This window comes from Styela clava, chromosome 5 (genome assembly GCF_964204865.1).
Source record: "Styela clava chromosome 5, kaStyClav1.hap1.2, whole genome shotgun sequence".
Lineage (NCBI taxonomy): Eukaryota > Metazoa > Chordata > Ascidiacea > Stolidobranchia > Styelidae > Styela > Styela clava.
In genome coordinates, this window is record NC_135254.1 from 19968799 (window position 1) to 19987405 (window position 18607).

The following is an 18607-nucleotide window of genomic DNA, read 5'->3' on the forward strand; positions in this document are numbered from 1 at the left end:
CAGGCTGTTTCATATGGATTGTATTTAAAAGGACACTTTTTGTATGCTTTACGATAGATAGTTTTTTTTTGGTACCGGTATAGCAGTATAGTGATCGGTTACTGTACGCATCGGTACGCAAAAACTGATGTTGTATTTCGATATTCGACATGGTTGAATTAGCTACATAACTGGGCGCAATAATGATATGATTGATTCGGTACATACTGGATTTGATAAAAGCTCGTTATGCCACATATATTTGATTAATTTTTTGATTTCTTTGACATTTAGTCCAGATTGCGTAGGTGTGTTTCAGAAATTTGTAAACCTGTGGCATTATGACGTACATAAAGTAAATACAAAACGCTCGTGTTGACTTATAGTATCTAACTGTCTTATTATCGGTAATAAACAGGCGCTTTTACACCAACTACATGGAATGCGCGGCAGGTGGTCTCAAAAGTTGAGCTGTCGGATAGTACTTCCTTCAAGACCACCTGCGATATGAGATAAGAGAAAAGTAGTACGCGGTAAAAGCACCGACCTTACAATTATTTCAGGCAAATAGTGATAACGTACTGAAGGTACGTTTACGTTTTTTGTAGTAATGTATATTTGGGATCACTATAAAAGTAATTGTATTGTATTTTAGTCTGTAAATGTTGGTTTGTCTACAGTTCTATGTGGAAGGATATTTATACTCTAACGTTATTTCTGTTTATAGAAAATTAATTTTATTGATATCAATTATATATATACGAACTAGCTGACAGAAAAAAGTACGACGAACGAAATATTTTGGCAGGGTATACCAGTTATAATTTGACGCCATCATGGCTGACAACGGTGTGATGATTTTCGTGATTTTGATATTCAGCAGTATATTATTTATCACGACGAATGCACAAGTAGATAGAAGTAAGTAAACAAAGTAAATCTACAAACTAGGCCTGTTACTGACTGATTTTATCTCTTAGATTGGTTCTATGATACTTCATACATTACAAGGTGTTCAAGTGTCCTACACCGATGAAGTGTATTATCGATTCATAATCCCCAAGTTTCCAATTAAGATGTACATGAGAATGTATCGATTTTGTGAAGAGAACACCTTGCAGGTGACCGAAGTCGTCATCAAGGAACAGGCTGTAATCCGAAAATAAATCCGAAATTGATTTTGTAGTAATTCGGACAAATATATCTAAATAAAAGTCGCCGTTGTCGCTGGTATATATAGATCGTGGAAGATATTTCTGAGATATTTCTACGATTTCGAAAATTCGCTACTCACCCATTTCTTTTACATCTGCATATTTGGGCCTCGGTATTCTATCCTTATTAATGCAATGTATTTTCATCTTTCGTGACAAAGTCGTATTGATTCTAATGCCAATATTCTTGTACTGTATAATATTATCTTATGACCATGTCATGTATATGTCAAATTTTCGTCGCAAAAAATAGTTTCAATCTATCCATACGTTGATGTTGACACGAGCTAATTCAAAAATATGACAAGGTGGTTTTTAAAACGTGTTTAAATTTGACTAATTACGTTAAATTCTAATCACAGATTAATTTCTACGTTTCAATTGTGAAACAAAAAGCAATTTCTAAGAGTGATATCAGAAGGTTACGCAAGGTTTATGAAATACACATCTGTATTTAATTAGAGGCCACCAATACCACTATCTTTGCAGCATGTCGGCGCCACCTTGTCCCGTCAATTTTGAATATCGAAAAAATTAATGTTCGTGCGATTAAATCAAGGTATCGCTGTCATTCTGCCTGTAGACGGATTCTTATTGGATACACATTCGTTATATCCATCTCTGTCTATAATCTTTTACAAATGCCCGTTTTACTTCTTAGATTCTGACATGCTCTTGGCTCAGACTCAGATATATGAATTGTAGCCTCGGAGATCAAAACAACGTGGAATGTGTCTTATATTTGATATTATCACGTATTAATTACCGATTACCCAAGTTATGCAATTGTATATCCGTCATCAAGAGTCGGGTTCGCCGACTGTTAACAGTTCATTCCGATAATAACGCTATGTTTGCAATCCTCCACTACAAATAGCGCCCGAATCGCCCAGGTAGGAAGGTATCAACCCAATGCCTCTGTTATGCCGTCAATCATACATTGATCGTTCGGCGCCAATTAGTCAGTCTTTGTTTATGGTAAATGTATAATGAAATATATTTTTATTTATATCACTCAAACTTCTTTTTGCATTGTTGACAGTGCATTGCCGCAATCCCTTGGGTATGCAAGACAAAAGGATACCAGATGACCATCTGGAAGCATCGTCATTTCATGCGAGAGGGACAGGACCAATTTTCGCGCGGTAAGATAATTTTAGTCTTATTGAATATGCTAATGCTAAAGTATTGTCTATAGTGGTACTTTTAGACGTTATTTCGATTTATCTGGGAGTATATATATATATATACATACACAAATGCTCATAACAATAAGTACGGTAATTGATCTCACAAACGCAACCAACCGTGCAAGTTATGTCTGAATATTTTTCGAATGAAAAACAGCACAACAAGTGTATGAGGGTAATATCATTCGTTCATCCTCAGCCTAATATCATTATCTGTTTTCTAATACCTAAAAGAACTTCTAATTTCCCAATTGTCACAATGTTTGTACTCCAAACGATGGCAAATGAAATTTGAAATATGATATGTTCCGATTCTCGCCACATTTTACGCTTTCGTGGGAGCCAAACAGTTATCTGCAACGTTACACCGTTCAAGTGGTGAGGAGTATGAACATGCAAATAGAAAATTATAACAATCTATATCCCTGGTTTCCTAGCAGTCAAAATCGTCGGCTCAATTTGGACATGGAACATGCTTGATGAGTGGTTCGAGCAAGCAATGCGCACCGCTTGTAGACAGACCTGTACTAAGATCCCTTTTCGATCATGCAAACAATTGTAGAATTTGGTGTCCACAAATAGGAGAATTGAACCCTTTTGTTTAAGTACAATAAAAATGAAAACGAAAGTTCAATATATGTCAAATGAAATTTTTGTTTGAACTAATCGTCATTTTTCAAAATAATCGCAGGAGATTGATGATATTGTATCGTCAGGCGAAAAGTATGGTATCAGTGTCGGATTAATTCATGTTCTTTTAACTTCACTAACCCAATGAAAAATATTTTATATACTTGTCAGGGATTAGATTAATGCACGCGAAATGAAAAGCCTATTTTTTGGCCTTAGCAAATTGCATGTATGAGAACGCTCGGCTCCCAGTCTGATATCGGATATTATTCCATATATGTACACGGAGAATCGCAATTGTAAAATCAACGGACCATATCGCCAAAGCAAATAACAATATAACCTTTTATGAATCGTTTTGGTACGTTATCAAACCATCGGGAATTGTGAAAGATTAGCCTATTGGAATTTGCCAAGCCTGTGAAGATAAACTGGCAATTCGCCAAGTACGGATCACATGAAATCCCACTCTTCCCACGCTTCTGATAACAGTAAAACATTCTATTCTGTTGTAGAGTGTGTCGCCTTGATTTGTCGTGCCCTCGATAACCGTTTATCGACCAAATTTTCAAAGTGACGTAATCCATTCATGCCCAACATTCGGCACAGTAAAGTAGAGTTTTATGTTTTATGTCGTATAAATTTTTATAGCGGCTTGTACCGGGCAACGGAGGGTTCGTAATTCGAGGTGATAGCCCAGTGAAAAAATCAATATTCGTTTAATAACAAATATCTTAGCACCCGATTACCAAGAAAAACAATTTTTTCTTCGTAAAATCGATGAAGAAATCAGTTTAAAATCATTTGTGTTTTATGCACAACCGAGTATAATGAATCATGACGTACGACTTCTTTTTCGACATTCCGTCTTCTACCTTTCTTGTCTCAAAAAGCCGCGTCGTATTATATTTTGAGTTGAAGAGTTCGCCACGACTTTTAAAAACTAATTCACGGATTGCTACTGTTGTAATTCAAATTTCAACTGACTATACTCGCGACACAAGTCTCCAGATTTGAAAGCCGTTCGCGAATCCATCACCATTCGTCTATTCGTTTACTGTCACGTTTTTTCTTTTATTCGTAAAATTTTATGCCGATAGATATGCAAATCAGGCGTAAAACATCTGTTTATGTCAACGAATTGTTTGCGTTGTAATAGATGAGTCTTTCTGGATTTTTTTTAAATATACAGATAGTGCTTGAAAATCTTTTGATACATCGTGCATTTCATGCTATACTGTTCGATTCAGTAGGGCCCGTGAGTAATTTACTCAATGCAAATATTCCTCCTCTAACAACAGGTTATTCGTGTGTGCTTTGTACTAATTAACCAGTTTTACTTTATCTATGCAGTAATGTTCACTGACCTTCAGACCGCATGTCGAGATAAGGTTGAATTATAAAGAGCTATTTATTATATGTTCAGTCGAGTTATGTTAACTCGTTGTGCAAGTTCATATTTCGACTTTGCAATATCACGTTGCATTGTTGCAGCCATTTCGAGCTTGATAATTTCATCAAATGTTCAGTACAGATCGATGATTTGATAAACAGAACAATTATGAAATTGTTGCCATACGCACGCTCGTCATTACACATTAAATTAGTTATATGCCTCATCATCTGCGAATTGATGACAATTTCCTTTTTGCGATTTTTTGTATATCTCCGTAGTTATCAAGTCGACCGTCGGCGGATAAACAGACGTATTTTATCGTTCGCGTAATAAGAATTTATATACATGTGCGAATGTACCGACACAATTATAGCTTCAGGGAACTTCACTCAATTAGTTTTATGTCATTTTTCGGTGTAAATTCCCATTTTCAAAACAAGCGTTCACGCCAGTTGTTTGCTTTTGCAATTTTCTGTCGTTATTCGACACCACTGACGACGGTAAACCTACCCCAAAGGAAGGTCACCTGCTAATGGTCAGGTTAGAACAAGATCTAATAGAGAATAAAGTACCGAAATTCCATCATCATCATTCAATACAAAAACATGGGCAATATATGTATGGGACATGGAAGTTTGCTTTAACCATTGTACCTACTTGGTTGTTCGATATAATATTACAAGTCTTTGCCGGATTTATCTTGTTTTTGGGCGGTATTGTAGTTGTAACTAGTAATCTTAAAGATAAAACGAGCGCGCAAAATCACCTGTAGTTTTTTGCCTCGAAATCGGACGACCGTACTTTAGTTACCGGTAGTTTTCGATATCGATTATATACACCCTTATTTAACCTTTCAAAAATGTTTTTCAAAGAAGATTATCTGTAATTGGGATAATATCTTGGTTGGGTTTATTTGAATAGACAGATTTCTGGTAAAAATGTTTTTTTATTTACTTGTATTTAGCTCGCGAAATTTACCATAATTTTAGGTTGTAAACAGCGAAATTATAGTCGACCCATTTTGAGACCAAAATTACAAGTAATTCGGGAATCCAAACCTATTTTAGCGTCTTAGTTATTTTTATGTTTTTGATATTATCTATGGATTTCAAAATGGGTCGTTTGGCTTAAATGGATAAAAAGTAAATTTTCCTTTAGAGAAATTTTTCGGTTGACCCGCATTTCGTTTGCCACACAGCGGGACGTTTTAAATAAAACCTTCACGAGCGTCGATTGTCAACTGAATTTGACGCCAGACTATTGTTTGCTTTATAGACACAATTCTATTTATATTATGTGGCGTTAGTCAGTTTAATGAAACCCTTTCGTGAATTTGTACATTTTGCTATAGATCTACAAATGGACCACGTATCTGAGTATTTGATGGAATTAAAGAAATCTAGGTATTTTACCCTGCGTTCAAAGATCATGTACAGTTTTAAGATTTAGAAATTGGATTGCGTTTCGAAAAGAACCATGCACGCTTATCTATTGGGGGCACACGGTAAAGTAAAGTACCTTTTGCACACAGCAAAGTACTTGAAAGATATTTCTTAATATACCGCCTAATGTAGGAAATCCTTATTGATTCCAAATCCTAAATAAAGTCGCTTCATTAGCGATTTGGTCAAGAAGCTAAAACGATTTACAAAAGTAAATCTCCCATTTTCGCCGCTTTGAAATCACCTTCATGGCTTTTATCGACTTTTCAGTCGTAAATGGGATGAATAAACAGCTTAATATCACTGAAATCAATTTTTGATCAAATTGCGATCTCATAAAAAAGATTTTAATGTCTTTATGTTTAGTGAAACACCTGCCAAGGAGCCGCACACCTTGCGCACCTACATGAAAGTACTTTCAATGTATTTCTATTTCGTAAAGTCAATTATTTGAAATGAGATTTCTTACTATTATTATTGCGTAAATTGTTTTGTGAATTTTCATTCTTTGCAAATCCATGATTTATAATGTAATATCTCCAATCTTCTTAAACTACTGTAACTCGATTTTCAAACAATCTATACCTTTGACAAAACTCTTCGCTCTATACTAGTATAGTACATTAAATACGATTATAAAGAGACCTGTATATCGGTTGTTATTGTGTATTTTCAAACATTTTTGCTCTCTTTTATCCCTGGTATTTTTTGTTTTCACACGGATATTGTTATATTTGTTTGGGACAAACCACAATTTAATTTCCCTTTCCTGTCGAACCTTGTAATTCTTCTCGGTAAAACAAAATACGATAAGTGAGAATTCACTCTGAAATGGCTTGTAGTGTGTTTTTAATGATAATTTTCGAATCATCGAATTTCTCCATTATACCTCGGCCATAACGAATTTGTAATTATCACGCCGGTTACCGCATTAGAATAGAATCAATTGATTGTCAATATGAGATGGGTTGAAAGTACATCTTTGTCTTGGATGGATGTGAAAAATTTTCCTTGCTTGTGATGTCATCACATGACGTCATCATATAATAAAACATCAAACAAATGAAATGGAGTATAATCTGGAATTTTTTGTACACAAATTTTGATAAACTTTCCTCGTGGCAACACAAACCTACAACCTAATTTATTTTGGAAAGACCCAAGTATACTGTATGAATGCTAAAAGAGGATATATCAAATACATTTATTCAATTATTTTGAGTTAATAAAACGCTGAGCTTGATCAAGCATTGCCATAGATAAGCCGTGTATAATTTGTTGAGCATTCAACTGAAATGTGATAGCCCTTATAAACCCATTATCTAAATACAGTGTTAGATCCGATATTGTTCCTTCCCAAAATGAAACCATGGATAAACCACGTCTAGCGCACTCGTTATCAATGGACCATCAATGGGCAAAGTGTACATTTATAATTAATTATTTTACTAACCCAGTTTGTAGTTCAGATCATAACTAGTTAAGGTCTTAAGGTTAATTCCACTCGCGACTAAAATAAGTGTAACATGACACACTTTCAAAAAGTTTTATTTGTAAATATCTCTCGCTTTTATTATCTTTTACGATGAATCAAATTATTTATAAATATTGAAATTTGCAGGCCATTAAAATCATTTTATTGAGTGATCCCTCCATCTCTTCTCTTATTTAAATAAGGTTGATTGATGTGAGAGCTGTATTATGTACGCGAACACCAATTTAGAAACAAGGGATTTGGCTTTCGATTCCTGTAAATGGTATAAAACAGGGCAAAATGTTTGCGGCTCTATCTTTTATAAATCTCAGGCAGTATGTGTCCTTATGGGTTTCTAGAAAAAAAGGAGCGAATATTGAATTATTCAAAAAATATATATTTGAAAATATTACAAAAAAATAGGTGTTATTTAAGCAAGTATTTTATTATAGTTTGAAGCAATATTCATCAAAATATTTCAATAGAAAGGAATCAAAAATATATGTTTTTTTACTTCTCGCAAAACAGCTTTTCCATATTTTCGCCCTTTTGGGTAGAAACACTCAGAAAATTGCTGTTAGCGAAACAAACACTTTCTCCCAACTCGATAAACAACATCAACCTAATGTTCCTGATTCGAATGATTCACTTTTATCGTACAGAAGTACTGTAATGCGAGAGATTAATGACGATTTAATACGTCATTTCGACCAACCTCAGCGCGTTCGAATTCCAATCTCGGCGGTATATTCCCGAAGGAGATTTAGCGTCGCCATTAAAAATCGCCCACTCTCAGCATGACTCTCCCTGATAAACATTCTTTGTAATTGTTCGAATTTTTGTCTACGCTAACAATTTCAAGCAGGTCGATATTCGTTAGTCAGCAACTGGTCCACACCCATTTATTTGTTTATGCCGGCATCACTTTGGGAGTAAGATTGTGAATATCTCTACATCACTTTAAAATATATTACCGCGAAATGACATTTATTTCAACTTTAATTTTAGATTGGAACGAGAAGAAGGCGACGGAGCATGGTGTCCGAAGGGGGTGATTGACAAAGATGACAGAAACCAGTATCTGCAGGTCAAACTGCCTTCTCTCAGTTTTCTGTCTATCGTCGCTACTCAAGGACGGTATGTAACCTTTAACCACGTTTCGAATTTTTATATGGAAGTGCGCGTGTAATCTTAATTCACTCATTATTAATATTCAATTTTTCAGCGATGCTGGCGGGGCAGGACAAGAATACATACCTAGTTACGCCCTGAATTACTCAAGAGACGGTATCACGTGGTTTCAGTGGAAAAATTATCGCGGTGTTTCGGTAAACATTACTATTTTGACTATTTGGTTATCTTACTCTATAGTCGGGGAATGTTAATGAGAATAGCATACGAAGATTTATATTTTATATCTAGGTATTGGAGGGTAATCAGGACCCCAAAAATGTCGTTCATCGGAAGCTTAATCCAGGAATACCTTCAGTCAGATATCTTCGGTTGATTCCAGTGACAACTCGCCCCAGATCAGTCTGTGCTCGTATAGAACTATATGGGTGTCCAATGCCATGTAAGTGCGATGTGACACATTCAAATGTTTCATTTTTATATTTTCAAGGGTTCAAGGTTCACAATTTTAAGATCAGTTTACGTAAAAGTAGTCCGATTTAAGTTGACCATGTATTTCCATTTTGTCATTTTATATCAGCTGGTGTTGTAAGTTATTCCATGCCCGTGCCTGGAGTACCGCTACAAGATGGCGACGAAGTTTCCAAAACACTGAACGAAAAATGGTCTTTTGGTGACGAATATTATGATGGTATCAGAGAAACTGAATCTTTCCATAGTGGACTTGGACAACTCACGGATGGAGTAATTGGCTCGAATAAAATAAACGAAGTAAGGACATTGATAAATTATTTCAGCATGTGTCTCATATATGTTGCATAATAATAAAGTTCTAAAGGATTTTCAGTATATATATTCTGTAATGTTCAATGCTAATAAAAATGCTAAATATTGAAGGTCCAATAATTCTTATTATAACCAAAAATAATTTAACACCGTCGGTACTATAGTATATTCGGATCCGAATGTGTCTGTTTCTACACGGATGCTTGGACGAGATGGTATTATAAAGATAAATAAATAAGAGTGTCATAATCTCTTTCCATGAAATAGCAAGACTTGCTGACTTATCATCGAAAAGATTTTCCAACTAAACACTCATGGTTAAATTTTTAGACAAAATCATCAGTTTCTTCACGCAAAATCGGGTTTGATTACGTCGGTTGGCGTAACAACAGGCGAGGCGATCGTTATATATCTCTTACGTTCAGTTTTGAAGAAGTCCGAAATTTTACTGCCATGAGAATTCATACACTGACAAGTGAAAACGTTGGGTCGAGGTAAGACAACCTTCAATTTTACAATCATTAGGGAAAAAATAAAGGTCATATTATTCCATACAATAGTAGGCGATTTCGAGATCTTTAAGAAGCACTCTTTATCACATTATGTCAAAAACAAACCCATTAGTTAAGTGAGTGGGGACAGTTTTTTACAAGCAGTTTTTAAATCATTGCAAAGGGCTGAGAAAAATACCTAGTTTTTGAACAGGCCATATTATATAGTTAGTTACCTTTACTTTAAATTTAATATGGTAAATATCCCAATATAAATATTATTCAACAAAATATATTAAGTGACAAATTAAAAGCATCAGCTGACACAAATTTTTCTGATAAAGCATAGTAACGTATTACCAGTTAATGTTTATTTTCACAACTTTTTCGAGCAGGGGAGCGCATAAAATTATTTGCTGGACTGGATTCATCGGTTTAAATGTATCTAGATAAAAAAAAATCAAATGCAAGAAAGCATTTCAAAATTCATTTATTTTCTCTTTCATTGTATTATAGGTTTTTCTCCAACGTGGCAGTAGCTTTCAGTCTCGACGGCAGAACATACCCAACCACACCATATGCCAGTAAAGTTGCATATGACGTCCCAAATCGTGAGGGCGAAAACACCAGGTTTATTGAGGTCCCACTTGGACGTGCCATGGCACGTTATGTACGAGCCAAATTCCGCATTCGCGGAGACTGGATGCTGATCAGTGAAGTCGAATTTATTGCCGGTAAGTGACAACTTTGAAGCATGGATTTGGCTTTTCATTTTATTTTGTTGTACGTCACGTGATTAAATGTTGAACGAGCATGGAGGTGAAAATATTTTGATTTTTTGTCTTTTTTTTTGAAAAGCATGGATTACTTTCAACACCATTTGTTTAATAATAATTAAAACTGTTAATAATACGTTATAACTTATAATATTGTTTTTTAACCTGGAATTTATTGAATTTTGAAATCGAAATTCTGATAACGGGACATTTTAAACTATCAAGAGGCCACCATTAGACCTATTCAAATAGTAGCTATGGAGGTACTCAAGCTAAGTCGGAATATTAATATTGTAAAACATATGCAATTAGCTTTTCCAACCTTCGAATCTTTATACTGACATACCACATTATATTAATGAATGTCAATAAAAAGCAAACAATATACAGTTGTAAATAATGTATATTCAGTTTTGCTCTAACTTTATGAATAAGACAGATAGCAACCACTTAGCTATTCCGATACAAATAAAATTTTCAGTACACAAATTTTGCATGTTTGGTGGTTTAAACCTATAAAAATTTGACTGTCATTTAAGTTTGTACTTGTGTCACTGGCCGGTGGATGAAGCGCTCTTAATCAGTCTATGGTGCGCTTTCCCAAAGGCTTGACATAAGCTCAAATGTAAAATACAAATTTTTATATGTTATATTTTTGTTTGTTGCATGTCATTTTAATAATACAGAGTCGCTCACCAAAGATCCACATCCGGATTTAATGTATCCGGCAGTATCTACAGTTCCGGTTTTGCAACTTCCGGTTTTACCCACCACCACGGTTTTACCTAAATTGGACTTGAAAGTCGCCACTGTCATTGGTATGTCTTTTTTCCGGTACATGGGTGCCAATAAAATTACCCCGATAGACGATGTTAATAAGTACCAATTATGTGGGTATTTACCTGCAAACTAGTTCCGTGCGCAGAATATATAGTCTTGTATTAGAATAACAGAATGGAAATCAAGACTAATAATGTATTTGTCACAGTTGGCATTTTGTGGTTGAATGACCACAAAAAAATTTCATTAAAAACTGAATTTGCATGGATTTCATTCATTTAACATACGTTTCTGCATCGTGTGATTTTTCATTTGGTGTTTTTCATTTCGCCTCCTTGAATTGAAAATATTGGTAACAATGGTAATATTGATCATGTATTGCACTCATTCCACTTGTGTTGCACTGTTATTTATTCACTTTTCAATACAAACTAAATTTCTTACTTTTTGTACTAACTTTTATTCGATTTAGGTAAAGTTTCAAGTACTTTTGAGGCCGCAAATAAGGAAGCTCTTGATGGTGGACAAAATGGAATTTCCACGGAACCAAGTGTCACGACTACTGAAAATAATAATATTATTATCATTGTTTGCTCACTGGCTGGAATAATAGCACTTCTCATTTTGATTGTCGTTTTTTTGGTGTGTAGGCAACGAAGACTAAGAAAAACAATGGTAAGAAGATCTACGATTAATATTTCGTGAAATTAATATAAAATAATTAAAATAAGTTCTAAATTTGTTTTCTTTCTTACACAGTCACCACCCAGATACTCATACTCGGCCGCAACGCCGGCTGTACCGGGACCAAACCCGAATGTTACTCTATGTTTAACTGGTCAAAGAGCGGCCTTCACATCAACAACAGCCTGTGCTGTACCAAAGCAAGAAAAATGCTCGGATCCACTTTATCACGAGGTAGGTAACTAATTACTTGTCAATTTTCCTAATGTGGCAGTTGTAGAAATATTCAGAACAGTGTGTTATTGGAAACGAAATGGACACATAGATCGCTCTGCTATTATGTTGTTGTTCTTCTTGGTATTCTTCGTCTTATCGTTATGAAAAAAATGCTTTTCTCTTTAACTACTGGACCAATTGCTTTGAAATTTACAGTGGTCAAAGATTGTATTTTTGCTAGAAGGCTATTACTTTTTCGTGTCCATATATTTGAGCATAGCTTTCTTGTTGTATTATAGATTGCTGGAGGACGAGGCATCATGGCTCCCAATGTGTACTTGGAACCAAATGACGTGCTCAAACCAGGACAGCGCATGCCGGAGGTGACACAATTGGCTCATCAATCTAGTAAGTAAATTCCTTAATGTCGATTGAGTTATTTCTTTGTACGCTACATTTTGTAATTTCTGTTTTCTAATTTTTGTTACAGTGGGTCGAGATCGACGATATGAACAACCTGATGTAACGATGTGTGCTTCCGGAGTCAGAGACGGTGTAATGACTATTTCACACTACGCCGAATCAAATGTTAGAGCTCTTCCACCACCATATGCGACGGTAAAATATTAATGAACATCGATTATATCGCCAATGGCAATTTTCGCTGTTTTTTTTTCTGTCTTTCCGACATATGTATAATGTAATTATATTTATCTCTGCAGCCGCTACAAGGAGCATTTGGAAACAATGTATATGCTGTTCCGTGGACTTCACAATCGCCTGCCCCCACCAAAAGGACCAAGTATCTGTCTCCACCTAAATATACAGCTACTCCATCAGAAGCTTCTACACTTCTCGCTGACGACTCGCAGGACGGTTAGATATGTTTGTTCATTGTCTATTAGGTTACAGCCTCAACGAATTTTGCTTAGGAATCTGCCTTGTAAAAATCACAAATTTAGCTGTTTTAAAAAAGATTTTTGAATATTTAATGAAATACTGTTTAGACAGCTGCTATGGAGTATATACATAGCCCGAGTTATACACAATCGTCCAGACAGTAAAAACAGGGGGTGCCATTATATGATTTATTTACAGACGTCTGACGTGAGAATTCAAGAAAAAACTGCCCATATAAGGCTTTCTCAATTATAAAAGGAATAATAATACATATTAATATCTTGATGTAATATTAATTTGCAATAAACAATATTAAATACCAGACTTGTAAACGCATTCAAAACTATTTTGTTAACATTACTGTCGAATTGCTGATCGAAGAATAATTGTCTTCTTTAAATCAAGTTTATTGTATATCAAACGATCCGTTGTCGAACATAAATCATTATTAATCAAGCATTAATCATACCTCACCATGCATAAAAAATACTTGATCAAGATTTATTATGTCTAACAAAGAACCATATCGAATTGCAATATGAAAAAATTGCGGGAGTGTTGTTTTCGTCTGTAGCGTTAATTGAATTCATAAATTCATGCCGCGACCAAGTTATTGCTCCTGATATTGAATTACGTTTACGTGTTGTAAACTCAGCGGAAACCTCGCGGCGAGACAATAGATTTGCATATTGCTTGTTAAGATATTTATCTCTGATTATGCTCGCATCCTTGATTGATGGCTTCTCGTTTTGCAAACATTGTTTCTGTAAGTAAGGACAAGATTCAGACGTTACATCACAAGATTACTAACTCTCTAACAACGAAATTAACTGGACTAACTTAATATTTACATGTAATATCCATGAATATTTAAACCGTGAGGTGCGATGACTTCAGTGATTATAAACTGAAGCCATATTCCCCTTACTGCTAATAGGATATGCTGTAATCGAACGGTTTTTGGAATGAGTATCACTATTAACTTATCATTTTATACTTTCACAGATATAGCCTCCCAAAGTGTTATGTCGCAACGATGCGGAGAAAATGGCGCGGTTGAGTTTCCAAGAGAACGTCTGGAATTCGTCGAAAAATTAGGCGAAGGACAGTTTGGCGAAGTCAGGTTGTGTAAGGCTGACGCAAGTCTCAGACGATACGTTGAACAAGACGGGTAAGCTTATGAAATGTATTCTAATTGTTATTACCTGGCGAACACGATTGATATTACTAAATATTCATGTTTGGGACAAGTAAACAAGTCCTCCAATATAACTAACCTCTTTCAGTTCCAATAAATAGCGGTATACACAGTTAAAACGTTCACTTATTTCGATGTTTAACTTATTAAATATTACGATTTACTTCAGAATATCAATCGACGGTAATTCAGATGAGCCGGTTCTGGTTGCAGTTAAAGTTCTCAGAGAAGATGCCACACCGAATGCAAAGTACGTCCTTAATGTAGATGAATCACATATGTACATGTTTGTGATATACATTCAGCATAAACTAGTAACTAGATATTAAGCCATATGGCGTTACCCTAAAACTCATTTTAAACATACAGCGATTAATATTATGCATATGCCAAATCGAAAAATTTTCTGACTTTGTAATTGCATAGACTGTTTATGTAAGTTACTGTTTCAGTCAATTCTTTTTTGGAGAAATAAACATTTAGTGAAAATTTAAATGTAACTTATAAACCTTTTTTTTCATCAGGGAAGACTTTCTCAAAGAAGTTAAGGTGATGGCGCGACTTCGTGATCCAAATATAGTTCAACTGTTGGCAGTCTGCACGGAAGACGAACCGTTCGCCATGATCACAGGTTATATGGAAAACGGAGATTTGAATGAATATCTTAGAGGGTTTGACATTGACGAAACCAGCTACAGAACTCAGGAACGGAGTTCCGTTGACCAGCCAACTTGCAGTTCACAGTTGCCTACGATCAGGTTGGTTGTTGAACATTTTTCTTTGTCGGACACAAATATACATATGGATTTTGCTAAATTCTTGTTGTTGCTGTTGGGAAAAATCTCCTTTCTTCGTCAATAATTCAAATTTTCAGTAGTTATTAAAGTAGTCGGTTGAAGGATGACTTGTGTTTTGTTTCGATTTCTTCTACTTCTATGGGATCTGACATTTCACTGAAAATGTTGCTGTTATATTTTAATTGAAAGAAAATGGTTTTTGATTCCGTATTGCTCGACCGGAGCTCGGATGCCATACCGGTTCCTATGTGATTTATCAGACCTACCCGATAAATATAAACATTTTCATAAATTTTACAGCCGCACAATTCTAATGAGCATGGCCGCCCAGATTGCAGCTGGAATGAAATACCTGTCATCTCTCAACTTTGTTCACCGCGATCTTGCCACCCGTAACTGTCTTGTTGGGAACGATCATACAATTCGAATAGCTGATTTTGGAATGTCGCGAAACATGTACCAAGGTGACTACTACAAAATTCAAGGAAAAGCCGTTTTACCGATCCGATGGATGTCATGGGAATGCGTCTTACTGGTAAGGAAATTTTCAAATACTTTTATGGCGCGATGTAAGGTTTAAATTGCTTATTCGACATGCGAGAGGTATAGGCTCTGTTTAGTTTCCAGTGGTTTCTGTCGAATTGTTTCGAAGGAAATTTTCTTCAAATCTGAGAGAGTATGTCCTTGCTTGAAGGGACGAACAAATAAAACGAGATTGACAAACATCCAAATATTCTGATATATAAAGTTAAATTTTAGCACAAAATTGCTCGAAGCCAAAGTTGAGGTCAAGGCACATGAATATACCAAGGAAAGACAAATTTCCTTGGCTTTGCAACAGGACTATGTTGAAACATCTTTTTTTGTTCATTAACAGGGCAAATTCAGCACGGCAAGTGATGTTTGGGCTTTCGGAGTAACATTGTGGGAATTATTTACACTGTGCAAATGCCAACCATATCATTCTCTTGATGACCAACAAATCATTGAAAATATGCATCATATCTATCAAAGAACGGGTGAAGAGGTACGTATTGATGACGTCATGTATTACGTAATGTAATTTGATATTAAGAAACGTACATTTAAACAAATTATATGTTCAATTGTCGCCACATTTGAACAAATTCTCCGTTTAGTATTGTAAAATATCAAAGATTAATTAAAATAAATTGTCTTTCAGGTTTATCTTCCAAAGCCCAAAGCCTGCCCAACCTCCGTTTTCAATATGGTCAAACAATGTTGGAAAAGAGAGTGCGATGAACGACCTGCCTTCGACTCACTGTATTCGTTTTTGAAGGAAAGAGTGTGATCTGTTCCAAACTGGCAGATGACCATATGAACTTATGAAAAATGGAGCATTGAAATTGCGACCATTCTAGAGATAGCAAACGAAAACTTTGTGAATGAAGTGGACGCAGCACAAGTATAAATGTACGAAGCGTGTGGACGAATTGCAATAAGTCTATGAAGCTAGAAATGTGAAAGTGTCCACAATACGTCGGAACTGAGATAGACATTGTGCGTTTGAACAAACAACGATTACTGACTGGAAATTTTATGCTTCATGGAATCACGACTTTCATTTTCATTTATGATTTTTTTCCTTTCTTTTTTTTATTTATGTTCGAAAGTCGTTTTATGTTGTACAGCTACTTATTCTACATTCCAATTTATGAGATAGCATTTTTTCTTTCATTATACCTATTCGTACGGCTTATTATCTGTCATATATGGACTGATATAAATGTTCTTTGAACGATCTTTACGCCACGGATCATGCTGTTTAGATCCACTGTTTTGGCTTAGCGATGAGGCGTTAAGTCTCTTTTGAAACTGCCACTGATGCATGATGAAGATTTCGTCATATATATGAGTTACCCAGTATACTCATGAAATGTAAGACTCATGTAGAAGATGTCAACCCTCGTTAATATTGTCTTCAAATGGCGCTAGACTGTTTCATTTTCTTTTTCACCGTTTGTGGAATTTGAACAAATCATTTCCAGTGAACGTTTCTTTATATTTATGTTTGAGCCTTTCCATGTTTCTTCTTATTTTGTTCTTCATTTCATCATATTTTATTTTTCGCACAAATACAAATCTAGCACACAATTTCAAATCAAATTCTAACAATTCTGTTATCAAACTCTATGGCAATATTATTCGAGGTCCGATATTAAGGATACAGGTCTGACTAAATGAGAACTACCTGATTTGAACAATAGCAACAGTCATATAATCTTAAATTAACAAAACAAAATTTGATCAGAGGTGTTATCAACATTATGTGGCTTTTCTTGATTAATACTATGGTCCTCACAGCGAAGTTTGCGCAAAATGCGAGTTGAATGAGAAGCTTAATATCGTCTGTCATAACCAGGGATTTCATACCGTCCTTATTTCCAAGGATTGTCCTTATTTTTGGCTTGCGTGTCCTTATTTTGTCTTATTTGGACTTCATATAGGAAGCTTTGTGCTGTTTGTCTTATCGCCAAAACTTTATTGTGTCATCATAAAAGCACCACAATCTTATTTGGAACACAAAAAAGCAAGGCACAGATAGGCATAAAGCATTTTTAGTGTGGCGATCGTTAGGTTTTATCGTGATGGTGGTTATTTTAGCCTAAATTTAAAAATAAGCAAACGTAAGAACGTTTTCCGTGATGAGTACGGAAAAGAATTTAAAGTTAAACGAAGCTTGGAGGGTGAGTGCACCGCACACTGTGACGTCTGTGAGTGTGGCATTAACCTGCAGGCCATAGGAAAGCCAGCTATTTCTGCTCAAAATGCAGAAATTTTTCCAGTCGTCCTTATTTTGGGTTCCAGATCGATGGAATCCCTGGTCATAACCTTACCTCCGTCTCTAAGATACCTTTCCTTATCAGCCTCCTACAAACCGCGCACACTCAAGGAGATTGGGGAATAATTTCTTTAGCTAACCATATCCAAGTCAATGTTAGTAATAAGCGACTTAAAACGGTGTATCAATTGGGAAAGGCCGGATTGGTTCGATGCATCGCGAAGCATACATTAGGTTTTGAAGGCACAGTCAGAATAACAAGATATGAGACTGGACGTACTTAGAATGCCAACGGACGTCAAAATCGGAATTTGATCACGAGTGCTAAGATGATAGCCTCAAGCTGCGGATATTAGACTCAAAATATATACATCAAAATCACGTCCAAATGATTCACGAACAGAATTGCTCCTTGACAATATGACCCCCACTGTCCAAATCACTTGAGAAACAGACTTAAAAAGTTGGTTCCCAACCGTCGGTCAGCGTGAATCTTTCTTCCGGCCCGCTAAATATACCCCAATTGCAAAATGTGAGGCACTGATGGCCCGCCCATTCATTTTGTTACCTGTTGATGCGTAAAACAACTTGGTCAGAGGTCCTATGCCCGGCCCCCATTTGGAGCCCCGAACGGTTAGAAGACATTGCCACAGTTTTGAACATCACTTGAAATAGAATATCCTCGCCTCGGTGCCAAATTATCAACTTGCTGATTTTCGT

At 35.6% G+C, this 18607-nt stretch overlaps 1 protein-coding gene across 2 annotated transcripts; it reads left to right on the forward strand.

Moving 5' to 3' along the window:
* Positions 1–718: 718 nt before the first annotated feature.
* LOC120343976 (discoidin domain-containing receptor 2-like) lies at positions 719–17211 on the forward strand. 2 transcript variants are annotated; one of them, XM_078112783.1, is made up of 20 exons: positions 719–900; positions 2236–2338; positions 8334–8462; positions 8551–8653; positions 8748–8898; positions 9037–9227; positions 9573–9736; positions 10250–10467; positions 11196–11327; positions 11762–11964; positions 12049–12207; positions 12489–12597; positions 12680–12807; positions 12912–13065; positions 14095–14260; positions 14457–14537; positions 14812–15045; positions 15385–15619; positions 15962–16111; positions 16268–17211. In XM_078112783.1, the coding sequence occupies exons 1-20, from the start codon at positions 816–818 to the stop codon at positions 16394–16396; spliced, it is 3024 nt and encodes a 1007-aa protein (XP_077968909.1). In that variant the 5' UTR covers positions 719–815; the 3' UTR covers positions 16397–17211. The 2 variants fall into 2 exon arrangements, with proteins under 2 accessions (XP_077968909.1, XP_039268971.2); XM_039413037.2 differs by lacking the exon at positions 11196–11327 and having other exon boundaries at positions 720–900.
* Positions 17212–18607: the final 1396 nt, after the last annotated feature.

Excerpts from the sequence above, each read along its gene's own strand:
- LOC120343976 (XM_078112783.1), top strand. The coding sequence starts at position 816 with ATGGCTGACAACGGTGTGATGATTTTCGTGATTTTGATATTCAGCAGT. Across the intron at positions 901-2,235 it reads GAATGCACAAGTAGATAGAA|TGCATTGCCGCAATCCCTTG; the intron begins GTAAGTAAACAA and ends CATTGTTGACAG. Across the intron at positions 14,538-14,811 it reads GATGCCACACCGAATGCAAA|GGAAGACTTTCTCAAAGAAG; the intron begins GTACGTCCTTAA and ends TTTTTTCATCAG.